At 54.4% G+C, this 23,956-nt stretch overlaps 2 protein-coding genes across 4 annotated transcripts in view; one reads left to right on the top strand and one right to left on the bottom strand.

The window, feature by feature from the left end:
* Positions 1-300: 300 nt before the first annotated feature.
* Positions 301-14,140, bottom strand: ITGB2 (integrin subunit beta 2). Of its 2 annotated transcripts, none has more exons than XM_005440445.4 (16): positions 13,972-14,140; positions 7,421-7,487; positions 7,010-7,098; positions 6,531-6,714; positions 6,182-6,352; positions 5,724-5,965; positions 5,240-5,395; positions 4,943-5,038; positions 4,714-4,803; positions 4,245-4,385; positions 3,802-3,986; positions 2,869-3,113; positions 2,389-2,608; positions 2,036-2,241; positions 1,762-1,928; positions 301-1,480 (listed from the first exon to the last, which is right to left on the bottom strand). In XM_005440445.4, the coding sequence occupies exons 2-16, from the start codon at positions 7,482-7,484 to the stop codon at positions 1,415-1,417; spliced, it is 2,322 nt and encodes a 773-aa protein (XP_005440502.3). In that variant the 5' UTR covers positions 7,485-7,487; positions 13,972-14,140; the 3' UTR covers positions 301-1,414. The 2 variants fall into 2 exon arrangements, with proteins under 2 accessions (XP_005440502.3, XP_055573549.1); XM_055717574.1 differs by lacking the exon at positions 13,972-14,140 and adding an exon at positions 9,032-9,121.
* Positions 14,141-17,285: 3,145 nt separating this feature from the next.
* The window catches only part of SLX9 (SLX9 ribosome biogenesis factor), a 57,428-nt gene continuing 50,757 nt past the window's right edge, over positions 17,286-23,956 (top strand). The window contains exons 1-2 of one of the 2 annotated variants that reach the window (XM_055718595.1): positions 17,286-17,867; positions 19,487-19,595. In XM_055718595.1, coding sequence (XP_055574570.1) covers positions 17,286-17,867; positions 19,487-19,595 — 691 coding nt within the window. The remainder of the gene's footprint in view (positions 17,868-19,486; positions 19,596-23,956) is intronic. The other variant, XM_055718594.1, reaches the window with a different exon arrangement.

Here is a 23,956-nt window from a genome sequence, read left to right on the forward strand (position 1 = left end):
GATTAACCCCTGACCTGACACGGTGCAGCCACTGTTCTGTAAGGTTTATCTGCCAGCAGATGGGCAGGGACAAGAATTGGTTTGCATCATTTTGTGAGTAATTTTTGGCTTGCAGAGGAGCACTTTTCAGGACGTAAACGGCAAATTAGTGTAGAAGACTGTTTGTTTCTCTGGCCAGCATTTTTCCTAGGCACTGTACCTGTGGGAGATGCTGGCAGCAATGCCGGGATCTTGCTGTAATTTCTCCAACAAACACTTCAGCTGCTGCTCTTGCACCTGATTCTAAGTAGGCCAGATGTATTTACTTTATATATTAATTTTTATTGATGCTAAACCTGTTCAGAGAGCAAATGAAGGTTGACATAATACAGCTATTTGCAAATTATTCCCAAACTTAAAGCTAATATGGAATTGTACCGCTATTTCATGGCAATGACTCCACAGTGTAAGAGCAATTAGCTGCTGTGCACGGTTTGGAAAAGTGCTGAGCCGGAGATGCTCCAGTATTGCCAGGCCTTTTGCATACCTGGCCCTCGGCATGTCTGAGTGCTCGCAGAGCAGGAAAAAGCTCTCACTCTGGGGGTGGTGGAAGGAGCTGTGGCCCAGCTCTGAGCAGCAGGCAGTTTCACGTGCTTGGTGCCGACATCTCAGAGTCCAAACAATTGCTCCTTTGGCTCCTTGTCATGCAGAAGGCTCAAGGTAGAGGTAAGCAAGCTTGCAGTAGCCCAAGAAGAACCTTGCCCGAGGTAGGTCTGAAAGGGCAGTGACACCAGGAATCAGCTGATGGCTTGGAAAAAAAGATTCAGTGCCTGTTCCTCAGCTGCTCTTTATCTTCGGGTACAAGTGCTCACTGCAACCTCCAGAGCAGACCACCAGCCTGCAGGGCCCTCCACATCCAACTTGGCTTGAGAAACTAGTGCAAACATAGTGGTGGAAACCAGTGCAGCAGGGAAGGCATTGAGCAGCCTGGGAGCAGATCCTGCTAGAGCAGGAGGGAAATGGCAGCTTTGAAATCCCCGCTCCAAATGAAAACTGGAAGCACCCTGTGCACTCAGCCGTTTTTGGGGCTTGGTGTCCGAGCCTCCTGCCAGAAGGCAAAGTTAGCACCAGGAGCTGAGATGGTCAGCAACCAGTACAGGAGCTGTTGGGTGTGCCCTGCTCTGCAGTCCCATCCATGGTGAAGCTGTGTCTGTTCCCTTCTCTCAGCTCCGCTAACCCAACCGTCGAGCACTGTGCCAGGAGTCAGGCGTGGTGCAGCCCCTAAGCCAGCACCTGATGTGCTGGCGGCCTCTTGGAAGAAGGAGAAAAAACCAACAGGGTAAAGGAGAGGAGGTGGGAGCCTTAGTTTGGGATTTCTGTAGCTTGGCATTTCCTTGTTTAATGGCAGGTCCTAGCGCTGCCAGGTGTCACTGCTTCATTGCCCATTAAACCTGGGGTTCATGACCGTGGTGGTGGCACTCTTGAAGAGGGGGTTATCAGCCTGGAGGGAGAGAGGTGACAGGCCCACATTGTTGTGCTGTATCGGGTTTCCAGCAGTTACCCACCTCACCCCTCCCAGCGTCAGCAGCGCAGACAGCGTTGGCAGAAAAGCCCACAGGCTGCTTCAGCCCCCTGCAAAACCCAGCCAGGCTGTGAAAGCAGCTGGTGGGGACAGCTCAGCCTGCCACGGCTGCCTCTGGAGAGGCTGTCCCCTCCAGGTGTCCCCACCACATGTACATGAGCATCCTGGCACGCTCCAGTGCCATGGACGGGCTCTCTTACATCGTTCCACTTGGCCTTGGACTTCTCCTTCTCAAACCGGCGGTATTCCCGGCGGTCAAACAGCTCTGTCAGGAGCTTCCAGATCAGCAGGAGCAGCAGGCCGATGAGGGCCACGCCGGCGACGGTGCCGCCCACGATCAGCGCAATGTTGGGAGGCTCTGGGCACTCTGTGGGGCAGGCAGAGAGTTGTGTCCGGCTGCGGCCCCCGGCGAGGCTGCCGTGGCAGAGCTGGCAGCCTGCCTGCGGCGGGGCAAGAGGAGCAGGCCTGGGGTACCTTTTTCAGGATTGACAGTGACAGTGTATATCTCGTCACCATCCTCCTGGAACATGTGGAAGGAGATCCAGCAGTTCTGAGAGTCCTTCTCCCTGCACTGCCTGCTCACCTCCGTCAACTCCTCGGTGACATGGATGTTGGGGCAGGCCTGGGAGCAGTTCTTCTCGAAGGGGCCACTCTGGAAGGCCTTGCACTCCACGCAGGAGCTGCAAAACAGGCAGACACAGCTCACCTCTGCAGGGGCAGAGGTCCTCTCGCCTGGCTTTGGCCACAGGCAGGGCTCGCCTGCACCCGCCCGGGAGGTGGGGGGCATCCCCGCAGACCCCCGTGCCATCTCCGTGCGCATCACTCACACGTATCTGCCGCAGGGCGAGGGGCAGACGGGGCATTCCTGGCAGAAGGGGGGCTGGTATCCCTCCTGGCACTGGCAGCGGTTGCAGTGGCAGGTCCCGCGGTGGCTGCACTCGTTGCGGCGGATGTTCAGGCATCCCTCTGTTGATTTCTTGCACTGGCAGGCGCTGCCCTGGTACTCGGCCATGCACTTGCACACCCCACAGTCGCATAACCCGCGTTCTGTGGGGAAACATCTTTCAGATCAGGATCCTACAGACAGCCAGGTCATCACCCTCTGCCCATGCTTGGAAAACACCCCCCACCCCATGCTCCCCGTGCCACCCTCCGTGGGATGACCAAGGATGTCCTGCAGGCTGGTGCGGTGGGGCCCAGCACCCTCAAACCCACCCGCTTCTTGGGTTTTGCCAGGGAAATGCAGCATCTCCCTGGGGATTTAACCTTTTTAAACCATGCCCCGGTGGAGACCCCATCATGCAGACCTCTGCCGCCGCAAGGGGCACCATTGTAGAACTCGCAGTTCACGTTGTTGCACTCGCAGAAGGTGCCATAGATATGCTTGTTGGGCGTGTCGCTGGTGTGGCAGATGCACTGCCCACACACGCAGTCCCCCAGCCCCGAGCAGATGACTGAGCTGTTGTCCTTCCGACAGCTGCTCTCCAGCTCCTTGCTGCTCTTGCCTTTGGTGTCACACTCGCAGTTCTTCCCCGTGTATCCCGAATTGCAGCTGCAGTCAGAGAGAAGCGAGCCCAGGTCAGCAGCCGCTAGAAGTGCTGTGGGGCACGCGAACAGCCCAGACCTCAGCCGAACTGGAGCAGATGTGGGACAGCCTCACCGAAACCCAACCACAACGTGTTGGTGCTAACTCCATGCTGCAGAAGGGTGACCGACTGGGAGGAAACCTGAGAAATGCTGGTTTTCCCCCAGTCGTATTTACAACACCAAACGGTTGCCCGGAAATTATTGTTACACTTATGATTTTCAAACCCTTGCCAAGGAGATCAGAATATTTCCTGAGGAAACCCAGTGTTTTCCTGTCACCGAGGGTCCATGAAGCAATAACTGCACTTTAAGACCTGTGTGAACTGCAGACCAGAAAGTGGGGGTTTGAGAGATTTCTGCAGAAAACTGTCTGCTCAGTAGGTGGGTTGGTGGATGGGTGCGTGGGTGGATGGATGGGTGCATAGTTGGATAGATGGGTGGGTGGATGCCCTTAGGAAAGCAGCAGAGGCTCCACCAACATAAGAGAATGCTAATTGTGTCCCCTGCCTCCACAGACATAATCCACCTCTCTGAATAAGAAAATTGGTGCAAAGCTGCAGAGTCAAGCCCTCGGTTTAGCCTGAGGGCCCTCTCGCAGCAGCTCCCCAGCTCTGGCAGTGTTTGAAGTAGTGTTTTGGGCAGACAGCAGGTACCTGCAGATCCCACAGACGACGCTGCCTTTCCCACTGCAGGCGGTCGGGTCAGGCTGTTCGTTGCAGTTGCAGTCGCAGTTGCTGTCCAGGTGGACGGTGAGGGTGTCTGTGAAGCCCAGAGGCCGGATGGTGAAGGACTGTCTTTTGATGCATTCCTTGGCTGTGACCTTCACTTTGAAGACAATCTAGAAAGTGCAGTAGAAAAAAAGAAGGGCCAGATGCCATCAGGTTAACTTCAGCAATTGGAAGGTGGCCCCAGGCTGAGCGCACACACATCCAGCACAATGGAGGATTCCCCCATCCCGCAGCATTTTTGCATGCTCTTGGCATGAAATCCATGCAAATAGAAAGCCTGGAACAACCGTCTGGGTTCCTGCCGTTAAACAGGATGGGCAGCAGGAACCTTACGAGCTGTGGGGTGTTGCCGGTATGGGGGAACGAACCTCATCATTGATCTTGACATTGTCGCACTGCCCTCTTTCTTCATCCAAAGTGACCTTGTCCTTACTACATAAGGAGTCATATTTGACCTCCAGGACATCTGGCAGGGTGGAGTGGTCCAGGATGATCCGCGAGGAGAGGTTCTGTAGGGAAATGGTGGAGAAAGCACCATCAGTCCAAGAGGAGACCAAAGCAAGGGGGTGTGGGGTTGCAGGTCAGGGCTTCCCTCCAGCCCAGGGGATAGGGGCAGGAAGCACCCCTGGCTGGGGTCTCAGCTGCATGGGGTGCTTCTGGAAAGGCAGGAGATGGCAATGAAGAGGTGGGAACCTCTTGCTTGTTGTGGGCAGAGGGACTCAGCATGTCCTGTACTCAAAGCCCTGGTCCCAACTGCTCTCTGACAGCGAGGATGGAAACCTTTCCCTGCTCCGAGCCCTGCCAGACAGGCGGAACACAGCCTCCTCCAGCACTTACATTGTAGGCCACCTGGATGAGTTCAATGATGTTGCTGGAGTCCTCATTCAGCTCTCCCACCGCCGACTTTGGGATCATCTCGCTGAGTTTCTGCCAACGGAGAGCAAAGAGGTGAGCGGTATCCCCTGTGTGACGGCAGAGCAGGGGGCAGTGGCATGGGACACGCACAGATGTTTCTGTCCTCCTGGGGAGGGACAGGAGGCACCTAGACCATCTGAAGTCTCCTTACCTTGTAAACATCCAGCACCTTACTGGTGACAGCAAAAATGGGCTGAATGTTGTTTTCGGCAAGTTTCTGGACCAGCTGGCCAACAGACGGGTAGTCCTAGGTGGGAGAGGGATGCCGCACTCAGCACGATCTCCCCCTCCAGCAGAAGGGTGACAGTTTGTGTTTCATGGCCCAAATTATGGCAATTACGGTGACACTGTGGTCTCAGCCACAGCCTTTTTATGTGACTTTTTTTTTGTCTGCCTGGGGGAGCAAGACTGAAGGTGTAGAGTTGCTGAGCAGCCTCTGGGTACTTACAAACTCATTGCTCTTCTTGTACATGTTGTCCTCCAAGTGGCACTGGCCATCATTGGGGGTCAGGATGGCCCCAAGTTTGCCATCACCAGCGAAGTGGAAGCCATCATCAGTAGCATACACCAGCAAGCGGGTCACGTTGCGCCAGCCGATCAAGTCCTGCAAGTGGCACGGACACCTGGCTGGTCTGGGGGGACAGTGCCAGCGAGCATGGTACGGCCTTTGCCAAAGTCTTGTGTCAGCCACAGCGTGGGGCAGGGGGCGTGGGGGAGAGCAGGGTCAGGAGGCTCTGGAGTAAGATGCTCTCTCATACCCACCCCACCCCCCGAGTAACCTGCCCTGCTGCTGAATCAGGACTTACCCACGATGGGCTTCCAGAGCCCACCTGGAGAGCTGACCCTCCTCCTGAGGGACAGTCTGTGAGCGCAGGTCACAGCCCTCATGCCTGCACATAGCTGCCAGCAGCGGGACAGATGCAGGGACTCACCCCGCACACTGCTGCCTGCATCATGGCGTCCAGCCCCCCCTCCGGGGCATCCAGGTTCCCCGAGATGAACTGCTTCCCCACTTCGCTCTCAAACTGCTTGGCATTGTCGGTCAGCGAGAGGATGTGTTTGAAGGCGAAGGGAGGCTGGCATTTCTCGTCCTTGTTGGGGCAGGGGTTCTGCAGCTTCTCGGGGTGCGTGTTCACGAAGGGCAGCACTGTCTTGTCCACAAAGGAGCCAAACCCTAGGGCATCCAAGATTGCAGTGTCAGGGGCAAGAACCAGCAAGCATGCCCATAGCACATGGCACGGACAATCTGCTGGCCCCCATGTGCTCACATCCCCTGCCCTGGCACACTCTCCAGTCTGGCAGAGGACTCTGCCTGTGTCCCACTCCAGCCCCGTGGCTCTTCCCAGCAGCAAACAGCTGTGCTGGGGTCCCATGCCGGAGGCAGGCTCACCTATGCGGCGAGAAGGGGTGGTGCTCTCCAATGCCCTGAGCAGCTCCCCTCCCAGCTTCTTCACCTTCTCCAGGTCATCCAACATGGAGTAGGAGAGGTCCATGAGGTAGTAGAGATCAATGGGGTACCCCGTGGCGCGGCGAAACTTCACCTCAAATATAGCAGGCTGGTCTGCGGGACAGGGATGTCAGAACCAGCTTCACACCTTACCCCATAGCCCACCCCCAGCTGGGATCCTCCTCTTTTTCTAAAGAAAATGGGAAGGAAGGTGGGCTGTGACATGCTGCTGCGTCCCAGCTGAACCTGAACCTGCGGGTGAGAGGAACCGGGAACGCCAGGCAGACTGTACCTATCCTCAGTTTCAGGTGCACCTCCTGGGGAGTCAGCTGTATGTCGTTGCTCAAGGGACTGTCCTGTGTTCTTGTAATAACGTTGGCTGGAAACTCTATCTTGTTGGGTGGGCATCCCTTCTGCTGCAGCTGCTCGACGGTGTCACAGCGGATGGAGTCTGGCTCACCGGCTTTGGTGAAACTCTGCGTGTTGCAACACCAGCAGGGAAAATATCAGAGGAGTAGGATGTGAATGAGCTCATTACAAGATGACCCAGGTCCCAAACCAGATCTCTAGGGTATTGATGGAGAAAGGAAGGTTGAAGGGTGCTGTCTGACAGTTCCTTCCTGGCCCCATCCACCATGTAGGACATGAAACCCTCCCCAGATACAGTCTTCCCCCTCCACCGCAGGCAGAGCCGGGTGGGCAGGGTGACCATCCTGCTGCTTGTTAGCCGGCTGCTGGGGACTGACAGCACCAGAGGCTGCATGGACCTACCGGCTCCTTGCACCAGGCACAGCCGGGACCAGACTGGATGCAGTCCTTGCACGTCCCCACCTTGATCTTGGGGCACTCCATGGCAAAGGCTGAAATGGAGAGAAGACAGAGTTGGTATGGGAGGTGCTCGGGGGAGGCCGGTGTGCAGCAACAGCAGCCACGGGATGCTCTGACACCCCGAGCCGACCCTGCCTATAAAACCCAGGCTGGGGACTCTGGCAGGGTCCTTCACCTGCCTTGCTGCCCCTCAGCTGGGCTGCCTTGAGTTAGCTCCAGCTCCTGGGAAATGCAGGATCTAGCCCTTGCACACCTCTCAATGCCACATTCCCCCTACTGCTGGGCAGCATCTGTGTTCCCCCCCTATTTCACAGCCCACGTAAGGTGCTGGGAGGAAGGGCACATCTGGCTCACCTGTCACCACCAGCAGCAGCACGCAGGTCACCACCGGTAGCCGGAGGCAGCAGTCACGCAACATTTTCTGTAAGACAAAAAGCATCCCTGTGACCACCCGAAGCACGGCAGCCACAGGGAAGGTAAGCCCTTGAACCCTGTAGAAAGTGGCCGCAGAGGGCAGTGGCCCCAGGGGGACGTGCCCTTCCTGCAGCCATCCCACTGTGGGCAGAGCCTGAGAGGTGACGCTATGGCAGCCAGGGGACTCGGGCAGCCAGGGCCAGGGCAGGGCACCCCGGGTGCGTGGGCTGACTCAGGGTGGGTGCTTGTGTGCTCTTACAAAAATAAGTTGGTTTCCAATAAATATAGCTTTTGGCCTACAGACGGAAGTCAGCAGAGCCGGAACTTGCACTGTACTGCTCTGCGGTCAGCTGAACTGCTGCGAAGCTTGATGCAGTATTTATCCAGGCTCTTCAACCTATAGATTGTATCTACGAGACACTGGAAAATCTCAACAACTGCACTTAGTTTTTACTAGATGTGAGTTTTTTCAGCTTCTGCATTGAGCTATATTTGAACGGAACTGGAATAAAAATTAACAGAAAAACGTTTCTATTGATTAACTAGCATGGTGTGCTAGATACATGGCAAAAAAGTCTATTACTACTTGGTTTACATTTAACTGATTCATCAAGGAAGTGAAGTATTTCATGTAGAGAATTAATCTAAGATTTCCTGCTGAGGGATCCCAACAAGCAAGGGTATGCCACATCCCAACACAGGTGACCGACACCCTAGGACAGCCGCAGTCCTGTCACCAAGGGGAGCGCAGAGGCTGGCTCGCACCGCGTGGTAGGGCCAGTCTGCTGGTGTGGCAACCGCCAGGCTGGCTCTTGCACAATGCGCAGGGTGGGGAAGAAGGAGGGGGTGGTGGATTCAGGGGAGGGGGCCAGGACGTGATGCCATGGGTGGGGGCTGTGAGCCCAGGGCTGGGGAGGTGGCTGTGTGTTTCTTACCAGCCTGCAGGGGAGGACTCCCAGCACCCCAAACCCCACAGGCGCTTGCTATCCTCGGTTACACCAGCGTTTCAGAGCATGATGGAGACCCTGTCCTTCACAAGCACGTTCTCCCAGTGCTTGTTCTCGTGGCTCACACTACTCGCCTCTTGCCCCAAAGCACATCTCCTGATCCCAGAAATTTATGCTACCCGTAAAGTTGGCTAAATCACTCTCCGGGAGTAATCTTTCAGTGTTCTTCCTGTGGTGTCAATGAGATCATGGTCATTAACACCATCATTTCTCGTAACGCCTTGCCCCTGGTACAGCCCTGGAGGAAAAGGCACCAGACTAGTGGCCTTGCAACACGGATACACATGGGGAAGTGAGAAAAGAGGAATCTGTAAGAAGAAGAAAAAGGAATAAGAAAGCTCGAAGCAACAACAAACGTTGCCCTTTTTAGCAGTATTAGACACAACAGCTGAAAAAAAGGTCATCGGTTTTGAAACAGCTCTGACGCTGCCCTGAGCAAGCAACCAGCCACCCCCTGGGTCCTGCCACCTTCACCAAGCACCGTCACCCCCTCCTGTGAACCTGCCAGGTTAACAGCTCAGAGTGAAATAGAAACATGGGAAACCTTCAAAGGGCACTGTGGCCAGGTTGGTATGCAGGGCTGTTTAGATCCCCTTCTGAGACATCAGGATGTCCTTTCTCGGCTCACCAATGTCTGCAAGATACCAGACAAGCAAAGGATGACAGTGGTCAGCCTTGAAAGAAGGTACGGTCTCCTCTCGAGGCCACAAAAAAGGTCTAGGTATGTTGACAGGTGTCATTTCAGTGACATTAGCACAGCGAGGTTTGGTGCCCAGCTGTCATTCCGAGTCGGGGATGTGGCAGGACAGCTAAGGCTGGTTGCCACCAGTGATTTGGGCAGGGGCCACCTGGGTGTGAAGGTCTGCAGCCTTGGGCCGCAAGCTGCACAGGCAACAGGAGGCACATCTGCAGTTACTCAAACCCTCATGGTGACGTGGCCCAAGAGCACACTCTGCTGTGTCTGGCCCACAACCATCCTGTTGTGGGTGGACAGAGCCCTTTTTCACAAGGACATCCTCTGGACATCTCCCTCTACCACCACAGTCCGCTTTGGTTAGTTCTTAGTCATCACAGCTGCAACAACCCTGCCTGCGTAAGACACGCTTGCCATGCTTAGCTGGCCCAACACATTTTTGCCACCTCCAAATTGTGCTAGCATTGTTTGAGCTTGCACACAACAGGTAGAAACTCTTAAAGTTAATAAAGAAATAAATAAATCTTAACAGTAAAAGCCCTTATCAAGGCAGAGTGGACACCAGATCCCTGCTGGACACTCCTGGGATCACCTTTCTGGGAAATGACTCTCATTTTGTCTGTGGTGCCCTGTGCCCAGGATGCATCTGGTGACCCGTGCCAGGACCTGAGAGGTCCTCCAAGATCAGCATCGCACTCCGAGGCACAGCTGGCTCCAGCATGACCACATTTGCTGCACTCTCAGCTGTACTTATGCGCTTCATTTGTTATTGATCACTGCTTGCATCTGCTTTGCCACCCATGTCTAGTTAATTAGTAGTGCCCCAGGGATGCTGAAAATAGTCTGAGCTCATATTTCTGCAAAACCCTCCAAAAAAAACGGGGTCAGGGAAACAGGATTTTGTCCAGCAAGAGTTTCTGCTGCTGGCAGGAGAGAAGAGCCCCTCCCGCCCTTCGTTTCATGGAGCTGACTGACACCCTAAACATGCATAATTAGGCTCCAGCTCTTCTACAAGCTAGAAGTTCCCACACAAACTCATAGGCTGGATGAGCTCCTGCCATCCCACCTGCCCAATGTTTCCAAGTGTTTAATTCCAACTGCCATGCCAAGGTGTGGGGCAGCAACGGGGTGGACCAAGGCTCTAAAAGCTTCTCATCCTGGCTGCAGGTTAGAGGTTTGTGCTTACAGGCGCATCTCATAAAATAAAGCAAGTTTGCAATTAAAACTAGGTTTTAAAAAAGCTCCCAAAACCCGGAACTAAAGTGGGAACCTTGGCAGACCTCCAGCTCTGGCTGCTATTGAGTTATGTAGTGCAGGGTCCGTTTCATGGGCTGGATTTGGATGTCTCTCTGATCCCCAAAGTTGTTTCTTTTCCCATGTTGCGAGCATGTAAGGCACACCCTCACACTAGGGGAGAGAGCAGAAGCAAGCTCACCATTTCTTGTCTTCTGCTGTGGAGGGAAATTTTTCACTGCTATGTGAGTGGATGAGTGTATACATGATGTAGGGCGACTTCCCAAGAGAACAAATGGGGCTTCTGCTTTTGGCTGACTCCTTACAGCTTTCGGAGGAGGGGACAGCAGGTTTTCAATCTGACTCTCAGCATCAGCAGGGCCCAGACATGAGCCTCAGCAGCGTTTTCTCCAACCGCCTTGACGATCCCTTCCGCTCAGTCCCACACTTGCACTGCCACCACCAGTCCTGGATGCTGTTCTCCTGAGTGTGTTCTGCCTGGGATGTTGGGGTGTCTTTTTCCTTTTTTCCATAAATTAAGGTATGCAGAGAGATGCACGCAGTCCATCCTCCTGCCCGGGTGTGAAGGAGCATAAGTGCAGAGCTTTACAACCACCTCCATCCTGGGGTGGGGAGCGAGGTGCTGAGAGCGAGCGCCCTGGCTAGGGACAGGGTGTGCTGCCACCGGGCTCTGCTCCCTGGCCAGGGCTGCACGGTGGCATCGCGGGGAGAAGACTGCACCCCAGGAGTGGGGTCCCCCTGGGCCCTGAGCACTGATCTCCTCACCACATGCCTTGGGTGGCTCGGAACCAGGGCTTTTCTTCACCAGGAGCCCTTTGCAGAAGCCACCAGGGCACTCCATCCATGGAGCAACTCTCGCCTGCTGTATGCTGTATCCTTGGCATGGCTCTGGCAGGGCAAGATGCTCCTGAAGGGTCTGCGAGCCAGGGAAGGTGAAGGCAGCCTCGGGGAAGGTGCACGAGGGAACGCCTGAGTGCTGTCCCACGTGTGGGCAGGGAGCAGAGCTGGGGCATGCCAGTTCCTCAGGGTGCTGGGGATGTCAGTGGGATGGACAGGCTGCTGTGCAGCATGGAGGGGTGAGCTGCGATTTATAAATAGGGCAGAAGGGGAAGTTTTGATGCTAGCAGAGGTCTCGTTGCTATAAATAAGATGAGTGTTCAACAGCACAGCCTGTTAGCCTCAACTGCCCTTACAGTGCTTTGCTAAACATCTGTTTTCCTGCAAAATGGGAGGACATGCTCTGGTGCCCAGCATCCTGGGAGGACTCCTGAGGCATCTGCACCATCCATCTGCACCATCTGCACCATAATGGTGAGGTGCCACTAGTGTCAATGCCTCCACCTTGGTGCCCCTGGGTGCTTCCTCCACGCTCCCAAGCATCCCCGGTGCTGCGTCACCATCACGCCGTGACAGAGACGCCGGGTATCACACCCAGCAGTGCTGCTCCTTCCCCCCCAGCTCTGGGCTGCCCCAGCCCCCATGCTTGGGTGGCAAATGAGAGGAGCAGGGTACAGCAAGGACGGGAGTCTGGATGTCCCTTGGCTTGTGGCCATTTCTTCTATTGATGCAAGTAGCTCCCATCAAGGCACACAGCCATATGCAGGGCTTTCTGCTGGCTAAAACGCCCTCTGTGCAGAGTATCACACTCAGGATATATGTATACACACTCAGTCTATATGTATTTTTATATATATATATATAAATAACAGAAAAATATAAAAAATATATAAATATATATAATTACTTTAATAGATACAAAAGGAATATATATTTTTTCCTATGTTCTATTATAGGAAATAAGTATATATTTTATATATATTTCCTTCCAGAAGCCTCCAGTACCTGCAGAGGACAGGTGTGTGGGATGAGCATTCCCCCATGCGCACCAAGCCCCTGCTCTGTGGCACCTATTTGGCTCTGAGCGCCAAAGTCCCTGGGCACCTGTGGGACCCTCACCCTGTCCCGGGAGGGTGGGGGTTTGTGCTGTTGGGTCTCCCTGGGTGAGAGCCCTATTTGAGTAGCAAGGGGCAGCCCTGCCAGCTGCCCTGCCCTGGGTAGTCTGGGGGTTTTAAGAGCAGAGAAGCCATTTCTTATGTCTCATCTCCAGTGGGCATCACCCCTTGGCTGAACCCAGCAGGGATGCTGTGATGGCTGCTGGGTTGGCAGAGATGCAGGACAGAGTCCCTGGCCTGAGCAGAGACCTGCCCACAGCCTGTCCCCTGAAGCTGGCAGAGCTCCTTCTTCGTGGGAGCAAAGGAGGGACCCCTTCTCACCACCATCCCCGTGGCAACTCGACTACGTCTTTCTCTGAGAAAATAAATCACCCTGCACTGTGCTCTCCAGCATGCTGAGATCTGTTGCGATTGAAACAGGACCGAGATGAGGACAGAAAAAGCGCAAAACCACTGTGTGAAGCAGGATGTGACAGCCATAACAGCAAAATGCACCATTTACAGCCTTCCCACACCTTGCAGAAGCCACATACAGGCATCCACGCCGGCCGCAGAGCATGACGCCTCTGCAAGTGTTCATGTGTTTGCTTTTCACCTGCTTGGGCGGCACGGAGCCGGGGCTGTGGCATTCGAAAAAGCATTGGAAACAGGTATCAGGCTGCTTTCCCTTTCACTTGGGGTGTGCCCTGCATTTTGCCTGCATCCAAAAGCCACAGAGACTTTGGGAAGGGCCTCCTTTATCTGGGGTTAGCTTGCCCGCAGCCACTGCTGCCGTGCCTGCCACTGCCAGGCGTTTTCAATGGTCATCAGCAGAGTATTTGATGTGTACAGCACACAGATAGATAGATGAGAACAGCGAGGCTCTCACTCCCTCTCCCAGCTCTTCTCCTAGGCCCACAGGGTGCTGAGACCTCCAGGGAGGTCCCTGTGCCAGCATGCTGGCAGTGGCACCCCACTAAGCCCCCCCTTGGCAGCCATCCCCCCAGTCTCTCGCCACGCCACCATGCCAGCTCCCCCTTCCCCTCCGCACCATCACATCCTGCAGCCGGCGGCGGGTGCTTGTACAGGATCCCATGAGGAAGAGGGGGGTCCCAGGAGGGGAGCCGACACAGCCCCCCTGCCCTGGCGCTTGCCTGGTGCTGCCGGCGGGCACCCAGACATGGCTGCGCTCCCAGCGCCATGAGCCAGGGTGCAGGCGGAGCACACTGCACCCTCTCTGCTCTGCCCTCCAGGCCTGCAGGGTGGCGACAAAAGGTATTTTGGGGGGGTCTGACACCCTCCCCCTGATAACCACGTGCAGTTCCAAGCTTAATCCTAACTCCCAAAGCAAAGCCATTACAGACCAGGCAAGCTGCCCCTGCAAAGGCTGCGTAGGCTGACAGCCATGGTGTGCTGCATGTGGCAAGGACACTGCGCCAAGCTGCCTGAAACCTGTCTAAAGACTTGAGCAGCCAGAGCTTAGATCAGGAATTATAAAACAAATTCACTGGAAACACCAGAGTTACAAAACCACCTTGTCGCCCGGGCTGCTTCCCCCTTAGAAAGGAGGAACAGAAGCAAAGAAAATGGAGATGCTGTACTTGCCTCGCATCAAGCCCTCTCTTCCGTCCCGTGCTGGGGCTGGGACGAGGATGGTCTCAGCTTCTCAGGCTTGGCTGGGAAAAGCAGCTGGGCATCCGGAGCCTTGCGATGCACCCCAATCCTTCCTTCCTACTTCTGTCGTACAGTCGGCTGGGGCAGAAAGAAGGAAGTTGGAGCGGTGACCGTGTGAGGGCGTTCCCCGCCCAACCCAATCAGCCCCACTCAGGCTGGCCAAAGCCCTGCCGAAGCATCCCACCCTGCAGGGCTGGGGCTCATCTCCCCCCTGGGCCACACCCTGGGGTCTGCAACCCTCCCGCTGCACCTGTGGTAGGGACTCTATCCAAAACTCGCCCTTTTTGCCCCACTTTTAACCTTTCACAGAACTGCCAGGGCCTGGCTCAGTCCCCCAGTGAGCAAATTAAGCTGGCAGGGGGGGGAAACTGGTTCCTTTGGGAGTTATGGGTAGCCCCTGGGTGCGGAGAAGGGGAGCTGGCTCCCCCCAGGCTCTGTGTTGGGCTCGCTGCTGGGGTAGGGAGGCCTCCTCGCTTGGCAGAGGATGCCAGCACCATTCTCACTATGGCACAGCTGTGTGGTTTGTTTTTTGAAGCAGCCTTCAAATTTTGTTGTGCAGACTGCAATAACTCCTCCTACCCGCAAACAGTATTTCCCTGAGCAGAGAGGAGCCGGCTCCTGGCAAATATCTCTTAATCTCCTCAGGGCATTAAAGTAAAAAATAGAAGTAATTTAGAAAATATACAGGATTGTAGCTTTTTTAAAAAGATAATTAATGTGAAGTTTTTGTTAATTGCTTTATAGGTTCCCCTTCCAGCTAGCCAATGTTGAGTGGCCATAATACATTAAAAGACATCAATGCAGTTCACCTGCTGCTGTCTCACGCTTATGGAGCCAGGTTTATTTTTGCAGCAAGCAAAGAAAATCAGCAGAAAAATTAGCAGAAAACTAGCAGAAAAATTCTGAGCCCTGATGAATGTTCCATGGGTTAGCGTGTTTATTACAGATGACAACAGAGCTCTGGCCTGGTTTCATCACAGCCAGGCACTGGGTGTAGTGAGAAAGCATCAAAGCGACGCTTGCAGCAGGATGGGAGCGCTGCAGCAGCTATGGCCTGGCTGGCGTGGGACACGGCGGGGATCAAGCCCAGGGATGAGCCTGCTGAGAGCTGGGGTGCCCAGCACAGCGTGCTTGGAAAGCCCAGGTGGCTACAGCTGGATGCTGCAGAGCAGCTCCCAGCCCTGGCCCGGGTAGGCTGGGACACATGAAGCTGGGAAAGCTGGTGGGGCTTCCTGCCAGCATTGCCGGTTGCAGATCTGGGGGAAGGAAGTGTGCTTGAGTGAGATGAGTTGTAGTCATTTTTCCTTTTGTATTGCACAAGGCCCTCGTCAGGCTGCTCTTTTCTCTTATTTCATTGGCTTTGTCAAACCGCTCTGCTCCCACTGACAAAAGGTCGAGGGAAAGGGGTGGGAAGGCTGGGATGGAGCGGTGGGAGCAGAGCGGGTGTGCTATGGGTCCTTGCAGCCCAAAGCTGAAACTCACTGGCATTCTCCCAGTTCGTCCCGAGCTGTTCTTCACACCCTCTTGCAGCTTTGGCCTGGAGTGGACATCCACAGCAAAGCACTGTCCCTAACAATTCCCTGGGGACCCTTAACACGTAGCCGTGCCCTATCTCCAGCATATCACTGTTTAGCCTGGTAGCTCGTGAGTCCTGGCTATTTACTACATGTATTAGCCAATGAGTAGTTACTCCTGACGCTGCGTCTGTGCTTTCACATGTCCAACATGTCCAAGCAGAAGCAAGTGAGGGCTGGAGCTAGCAGTGTGAGGATGCTCGTGTACATGCTCTCCTGCTTGCTAACCTCTGGCGCCTGCAAATCCCATGCTTCTTCGGGTGTGGGTTTCACCTGCTTGACATTTTAATCTTTGATACTTCCTGATTTGGGAACAACTTCCTGGTTTTTTTTAGAGGATGTCTTTTTGTTTCTGCATCTTATTTCTCCTTGCTGATGTTTAAGCCTGCCGCAGGTGAAGGGGGTGGGCATCCTTAAGTCGTAGCGTGTATGCTCCCCAACCCCACTGTAAGCATTGTAAGCTGTTAAACATTCCTTTTTCTATTTTATTTTAATGATTTTTATTAGTTCTCCTTTTTATTTTTACTAGAGTGGATTGGGTTTCCCCTCTTGCCGCCACTGACTGCGGAACTGTTGTGGTTTTTGCAGGATGCTCTTGAACAGCTGGGATGGGGAGCAGGGCATCCAGCTGGGCACTCTCAGAGCGCTTCCTCTCCAAGGTCATTGATGTTGGTGCTCACCCAGCCTACAGCAGAGTAATGGAAGTTTTCCCAGTGTTATTTTTTATCCCTGACCAACACTAAGTCTTCCCTGGTGTGTCCCAGCCGCTGCCATACTCCGCCTGAATGGGTGGCATGACGGGAGCAGGGATTTGGGGTGGCTGTGGGATGTCCATCCTCAGGTACGCTTGGTTGTGAACTGGACGTGGCATCTTTCCAAGCAGCATCACCTCTCCCTGCATTTCCCCATGTCCTTGGTACCCACGAGGGGGGCCACCAGCCAAGTCCTTGTGTGGCACAGTTTGCCTTGCACTCCCACGCTGCCCACGCCAATCCACACTCACCAACCCCTCAGCCGGGTGGAAGTGGCTGCTGCCCAGGAGATGGACACATCCATGCTGGCCTTCCTGCTGGGAGCAGCCTGGCTTCCCCCAGCCTCACTCTTTTCATCCTCTGGCACGTTCTTGCTCGGCTGGCTACTAGCCAGGGCTGAACGAAGAACCTGGGGAAAAGGGAAAAAACCTTCAGTTGGTGTAGAGAAGCATGCGGCAAGAAGTTTGCCTTGCTTTAAGAAACCGGTAAGTGGTGAGCATGAAATTTGTCATTGTATTTTTTTATTGGGTTTTTTTTGGGGGGGTGTTCAAAAATCCAGTGGAAAAATGCTACCCAGGGTAGCCCCAAAGTGAGGGTAGGGATGCGGGTCCCTGGGGCTGCTCCCCAACGTCAGGCCCTGGGAAACACAGCTCAGAGCAGGACAGGCAGAGAAAGGCCAGCCGTAAAATGAAGACATATTAACCACGTATTAATTGTTGGGGCATTTTAAGAGCAAACCCACCGTGGTTCTCAAGGCTGGAGCTTTTTACTCACCTGGGGGGAGAAGCGGCTTTGCATCTCATCCCCTGGCGTGCGTGGGAAGGTGCAGGTCAGGTTTTGCCAGGGTCTGGGTCCACCCGTGGCAGCACCGTCAGACACATGCTCGGGCTCCACGGGGCTTGCCAGGTATCCTCTACGGATGGTGTTTCTGGGCAGGGAGTTTCAGAGCGCCATTTTCTGTCCTGCCGTGGCATCCTGGCCTCTGGCTAGTGCCACCGACAGGCCTCAGCTCTTCCAGGGGCTCACACCAGCCTTTATGGCAGCGTCTGGGTTTAACCTAAGCATGCCGATCGAACACCTTCCAGCAGTTTCCAGGCTCCAGGCTCCCTGCTCCACTGCCCGCCCGGAGGCCACGAAGCCCCCCCGGGCCGCCCACCCAAGCGACGCGCCACCATTACGCTTCAGAGTCACCACCGCGGAGCGGGCTGGCTGCGGCGGCCCCCGCGGCGCTCCCCGCGCTCAGCCGGCGGCGGGAGGGGGGGCACTCCCCGGTACCGCGCCGCGCCGGGGGCCGGCAGGGCCAGCCGTGGGCCCGCCCGGGCGGGGGCGGCCCCGGGGCGCGGCTCAGCCCGGCCCGGCCTCTTCCGCCGCGCCGCCCGCCATGGTGGGGAAAGCCAAGCGCCCGCGGCTCCACCGCGCCGCCCCCCGGCCCTGGCCCGCCCGGGATCCGCCACCGCTCCCGGGCCCCGGCCCGGGCTCCTGGGGCTCGGCGGCCGGCAAGGTAGCGGGGGCGGGCGGGCGGCGGGGCCGCCTCACGCGTGGGGGAACCAGAGCTCCGCCTCCCGGGCGCGGGCGGTGGCGGGCGAGGGGCGGGCCCGGCCCGGCTGGGCTGATGCGCCGGTCGCCCCCCGGGCCCCCCCGCCGGTCGCCCCCCGGGCCCCCCGCCAAGCACCCCCGGGGCGGCCCCTCCGGCTCACGGGACACCGCCAGGCCCCGCGCGGTGGCCGTCAGGGTGCAGGGCCCGCACGGGGTGTCAGCGCCGCGCCGGGCACCTGAGGACACCCGGTGGGACAGGGGTAGCTGGCGGGATCTCAGGGGATCGAGTGAGATCGTTTCCCCAAGGCCGGTCGCCTTTCCCCACTTAGAAGAGGCCTGTGACGCCTGCCACGCCGCCCTGCGGCCCTGTGCCTCGTCCCTCACAACGCTCGGCCGGGACACGGCTCCTCAGAGCGGGCAGGGAGGCAGACGGGGACCGGGGGCTCCGGGGCGCCCAGCGCAAGGCCCCACCCGTGTGCCGTGGGAGCCCCAGCGTGCCGCCACGGGGGTGCTGGTGGCCGCTCCGTGCCACCGGCCGTGGCTGTCAGCCTGTGCCACAGTCACCAGGCCTTTAGCATGTGGCGAGGGGAGCCAGCTCGGGGAGGTGGCAGTGACAGACCGTGCCACCACTGCTTCTGGTGTAGAAGGTGCCTTGTGCAGCGTTCCGTGGGGTGGCCTGGGTGCGGTACTGGGGATCGTTACCAGACAGTGTTGGCAGAGGAGGGGTCAGCGGCTGCTGCCCCGTTTTCGCAGTGGTTCCCTTCGGTTTCAGCTTAGGGCAGGTGGAGGTGAGCCGGCAGTTTATGCACAAATCACTGAGGAGATTCAGACTGCGTCTGTTTTCACCAGCACCGTTAAGAAGCAGTTCAGGTTCAAGCTGGGTGCCTCCCCCAGCCCCCTCGCAGCAAGGACGCAGAACAGCAGTAAATGATTTCTGTGCACCTACAGCTTTTCTCAGGAGTAGGCTGTGCCATATAAAACTCTGTTTATGCCACTCTGAAGTTATGTGTTGGTGCTGGGACATAGCTGCTGGCTAACATAATACGTTCTTCTAAGCCAAGCAGGGACACTACTGCAAAGCCTAGGACTTGCAGAGGTATTGTGTGCTTAAAGCAGCTAAATACTGAAGATTTGGTAAGTTGCTAGTAGTCACTGTATCTGCTTAATAACCATTGATTGAGGATTTAGGCACCTAATCTGCTCATCTGTTGCTTATCTGTAGTGTTATATACCTGTAATCTGGCTGTACCTAAGGATGCCTTTCACAGTTCTCCTAGGAGTAATACTTGAATTCACTTGAGTGAGGTGATGTTGGGTTGAGGTAGAGATCGATAGGAATAAAAGAAACAAAACATGACTATGTGAAACTTCTTTCTGTGTGGAGGATCCTGGTGGGACCAAGCCAGTGGGGTGACTTACCTACCCCTGCCTGCTCAGGGGAGGCACCTACACGCTATCACTGGAGTGTGCGTCCTGCCTCTGGATGGTGCTGGGTTTGTTTTGTGGTTCTGGGGATGGTTTTTTTAATGAATGTTACCTGGTGGTATTTGTACTGACTCCTGCTTCATGTTTCTTTTGGATAAGGACTGGGACTTGTCATCTTCTGGTGTTTTTTCTGGGCTGAAGATTGACCCTGATACTCTAGTAAAGAAGCTTGACTTGGACTCCAGAAGCATCATCTCCTCGAGAACAGGTTTGTTGTATTTTGGATGAGTGGCATGTTCGGCTGTGAGCAAACACACTGGGGACTGTATTTGTGGTGGCTGTCAGAACCAGTCTAGGATAATCGAACCCAAACACAGCTCCCTGTGTTCCTGCAGAGGCTTATAGAAGTGGTTTCTGTTTGGGGTTGGAGGAGGCGGAAAGGCATGGGTGTGCTTAGTGCTCCCTAGGTGGGGAACTAGCTTCAGGCTACCTGATCCAGCTGGGAGCCCCACCTGTGGGAAGTCCTCATGCAGCCAAAGGCTCCTGGCCCTCAGGAGCTGAGGGAACAGCAGAACCTGGCTGGTGACCTGGTTTGGCTACTTCTCTGGCTGCTTTTGCTTTTGCTTCACCAGCAGCTGCCATTCATACCAGTATTTTGTCAGAAAACTAGTTGCTTGTTGTGAGTCAGCTGTGTTTTACCCGCAGCAGCTTGATTACAGGCGGTTTTCTCCTCCTGTCGTTTGCTGTTGTCAGGTCCCTGGGCAGGAGAGTCAAGCTCACCCAGGGAGTATGGGGAGTCAGAGTGGCAGCAGGGAAGTGATGATAGAGGCATTTGTTTTCTGGTCCCAGCAAAGAAATGCTCCCTCTAACTGCTTAGCGGTAGGCAGAGCTCTGTATCAGAAACTAGATTTCACACCTCTAAATGAAAACTGATGGCACAGCAGTCTGTCCTGGTGCAGAAGATGTACGTGACTCCCAAATAACCTTGTTTGCAAACTAAATTGATTTCTTCTCTCCATGCAGATTAATATTGCTAAAATATTTTGTATTCATGTCTAGGGCTACAAACCCAGCAACCACCCAAGGGGGTAGGGGTTACCTGAGCAGTGGTGAGCCGAAGCAGCTGTAGCCCATTGGTCACAGGGTGAGGGAATGGGAAGGTTGTGTGAAGACACATTTGCTTGCCCTCTGCGCAGAAACCGTTGTGAAACGTATTGTTTTCGAAACACTGAGCTCATTGTTCGTAACTCTTGGGAGAAGGACTGTGTGTGCATATGTGTGTGCGTGTGAACATAACCATCTCTTTAATTAAATTAGACAGCATGTTGTTGAAGGCTGACAGCCTGCAATCCTAGCCTTTCATTGCAGGCTACAGCTGTACATGTCTGGTTTATAAATAGACCTGTGCTGCTGGTCCCTGTGCAGTGCTGATGATGCAGATGTGTGGTGCCTGCCTATGTTTAACCCTCTCCTGAGGCTGTGTGCTGGCTTCCTGCAGACAGTGATGCTGACCCCAATGCTTTGTGCTCCCTCGCACTTTCCAGATGATCAGCTAAAAATAGGTGTTCGGTTGGGGGCTCAAAACTGTGAATTCAATCGGGCAAAAAGTGATCTGATTTTTTTTTTTTTTTTAACTCTTCCCAAGCTGCTGTGCCCTTTCTTGTGGTATCAGTCTGCAGCCATGTGGAGGTTTTTTCATTATGGAAATCAACTCATTTTTTTGTGTTAATTCAGTGGGCTGTAACTAGGCTGTGTATACAATGCAGACACGCTGGCGTTAGGAAAGAGATTCTAGGCAGAAGTGCTTTGTCTCCTGGGATCTCTCTTCAGCAGGATACTCAACTTTACTCCAACCCTCCCCCTCCTTTCTCCCATCACCCCTTAGCTCAGTGCACAGGGTGAGAGGGCAGGATTCTCCTACACATTGTTATTTTAAGATTTAATAGCAAGGCAAAAAAGTGTTTCTCTCCCACTTGGTTTTCAAGCTCTGAGAAGGTCAACTTGGTAGACTGTAGGTAGGCTTTCTCTCTCTCCTGTGCTTTTCACAGGTGAAGAGGATTTTTTAAATTTCTTTTTCTGGTAAGGATGCGATGTGGCAGTTGAGAAAGCTGGTTTGTTTGTCCTCCCTCTGTGTGTGTGCAGGCATGCTTCACATTACCTAAGATTGCTGATACCTCTGTGTTTTGTGTTTGTGTCTGGCCTTGTGGTGTGACACATTAGGGAAAGCCAGGAAGAATTATTTGCAGGTTTTAAAGAGGCTTGCAGGGCATGAGTGAAACAAGGGACGGGTTACAGGGCTTGGACCTGACAGGAAGCACTCTGATGAATTACCAAGCCCAAGGGGCAGCTGTGGGATTTGACTGTTGTCTCTCTTAGACCTTGCATCCCTCTGCTTCAGGGAAGTATAGTTCCCAGAAAAGCCAGCATCTCCCTCTGTGCTTCCACACCACTGCAGCTTGGTCAAAGGTGTCTGCAAAAGATACTTCCGGGTAAAACATTAGACCTTTCTACTACTATTCTGCCTCTGTTTCTTTCTGCACTTGGGCTTTCACATTTTGGCTTTGTGCTTGAACTGGGGGACCAAATGGTCTTGGCGGAGTCCAACCACCAAAGCTATGCGAGCCGGAGTGCTCTCTAACAAATTCTGAAGCTGTCAGATGTGGAGCTGGCCCAGGATACATTGGGTTGTGAGATTGCTTGCTGCTGGAAAAGGAAGAAGTGATGATGTTGTGTTGTGGCTCCACCTGTCAGCACACCCCCTCCTGTTTAACAGGAGGCAGAGAGGTGACGTTTTGAATTCATTGAATTATTTGAGGTACCTGTAAAATTGACTGATAGTGGCAAATGAAAAACATCCCTTGTGTACTGAATTTTTACACTGTGCTTCATTCTACAGGTCTGGTCTCTGCCAATTAAAATCTAGTCTGAGGAAGAATTTGCAATTGGGTTAGATTTTAGAAGATGTCAGCCTGGAGCTCAACAGTGGTAAAAAAGCAAATTGGCTGTTGAGAAGTAGGAAAAAAAGAGAATGACCTGGAGAGTGTTGTTATGCTCCATAAATAAATCCATGGTGTGTGCTGCTATGTATGGCTATGTGTGGCCCTGGTCCTCTCATATCAAAAAAGATGTAGCAGGCCAGCAAAGGTTCAGAGAAGGGCAGAAAGGCTGCTCAGAGGCCTGGGATGCCCGTTTAGATGTTCCTAAAGCAAAAGCAGTGGGCTCTTCATCTGGGGGAGGGCAGCGAGGCAGGGTGTGGTGGAAGCCTGGAAGCTGCATGGTGAGGGAGGGTTGCTGCAGCTGTCTGCTGTCCCTTCTGCTGCAAAGCTGTAGCAGATGGTAGACACACACTTGAACAAGACATTTTGTGTCTCACGTGGCGAATTCTGTTCTGAACTCTGCAGCCATCTGTGATGTGAGTGCTGAGCACTTCTGTGGGTTCAGAAATAGGCTGCACAGGTTGATGGAGGGGGCCATCAGGGTTTCTTATCGCAAGGACTCATCAGGTGTGGGACGTGCAGGTGGAGTGTGGTGGCTCTGCTCTTGCTGAGTCTTGGGTGGAAAAATTGAAGGGTATCAAGTCCTGGAAATGGATTGTGGTGATGCAACAGGACTGGCGACAGGTTCCCCCTGCCCTGGGCGTTGGTCTGAAATCCCACGAGGTCCCTATATGCAGCACAGAGAGGCAGCTGGGGGGCTGTGTGGTGGCTCAGGCCACCAGGATGTGCAGGGTAGGGACACAGGCTGCACCAGGGCAGTATGGGGCAGCTGGGGCAAGAGGAGGGCCCAGACCAGCCGTGGGGCTGGGTGATGTGCTAGGGGCTAACTAAACAACAGCAGAGTATGGTTGCTTCCACATGATGAAAAGCTTCATCTGGTAGACTTGCTTTGGTGTGCCAGGGCCAGAGGGGTGCAATCCTGTAGGAAACCAAGTCACTGTTGCGCTGGAGCTTGGGGGCTATTGCCTGTAGCCACCAATGAGAGAGGAGACCTCTCTCTCTGCTTTCCTTCCCCCCCTTACTTTTCCTCAGTTTGTGACCAGCTTTTGCTGCTCTTTTGGCTGTGGTTATTCTGAGGGACAGGGTGCAGCACAATACATAAGCTGGAAAGTTCAGCATCTATAGCAGGGTTAGCATCTTGGTTAACACAAGTGGTTTGTCTATGCCCACACAGGTGTGTGCTGGGGCTGAAAAGAGATGGAAGGAGGCTGTTTGTTTTGAGAGAATAAACAGGTGGTGTTGGTTCCTGCCAACTGAAAGCCTCATTTCTCTGAGGATTCCTGGTGTGTCTGGTGGAGGCAGGGTGCTATGTCAAAGTATCTGCTGCTCTCATGGTAGTTGTCTCGTTGCTTCTCTTAGTTACGAGGCTGATCCAGCACGCTTCTCGTGATCGGTGCAAGGTACCAGCCTAGGCTGTTCTGGCATCACTAATTCTTGCGGTATGAGAGGGAGAGGGTGGGACTGTAATAAAATGTGTCACCAAAATGGAATTCATTTTATGCAGTTGTGACGGTAGAAAGGCAGTGGTCTAAAATGGAAAGTATTTTAATACAGGGAGCTCTGAGCCATGCCATACTGTGAAGCAGACCTGCTGCCCACTTTCTCCTGCTCTGCTTCTTTAATAATTCTTCTT

The sequence above is a fragment of the Falco cherrug genome, chromosome 8, assembly GCF_023634085.1.
Source record: "Falco cherrug isolate bFalChe1 chromosome 8, bFalChe1.pri, whole genome shotgun sequence".
Taxonomy (NCBI): Eukaryota; Metazoa; Chordata; class Aves; order Falconiformes; family Falconidae; genus Falco; species Falco cherrug.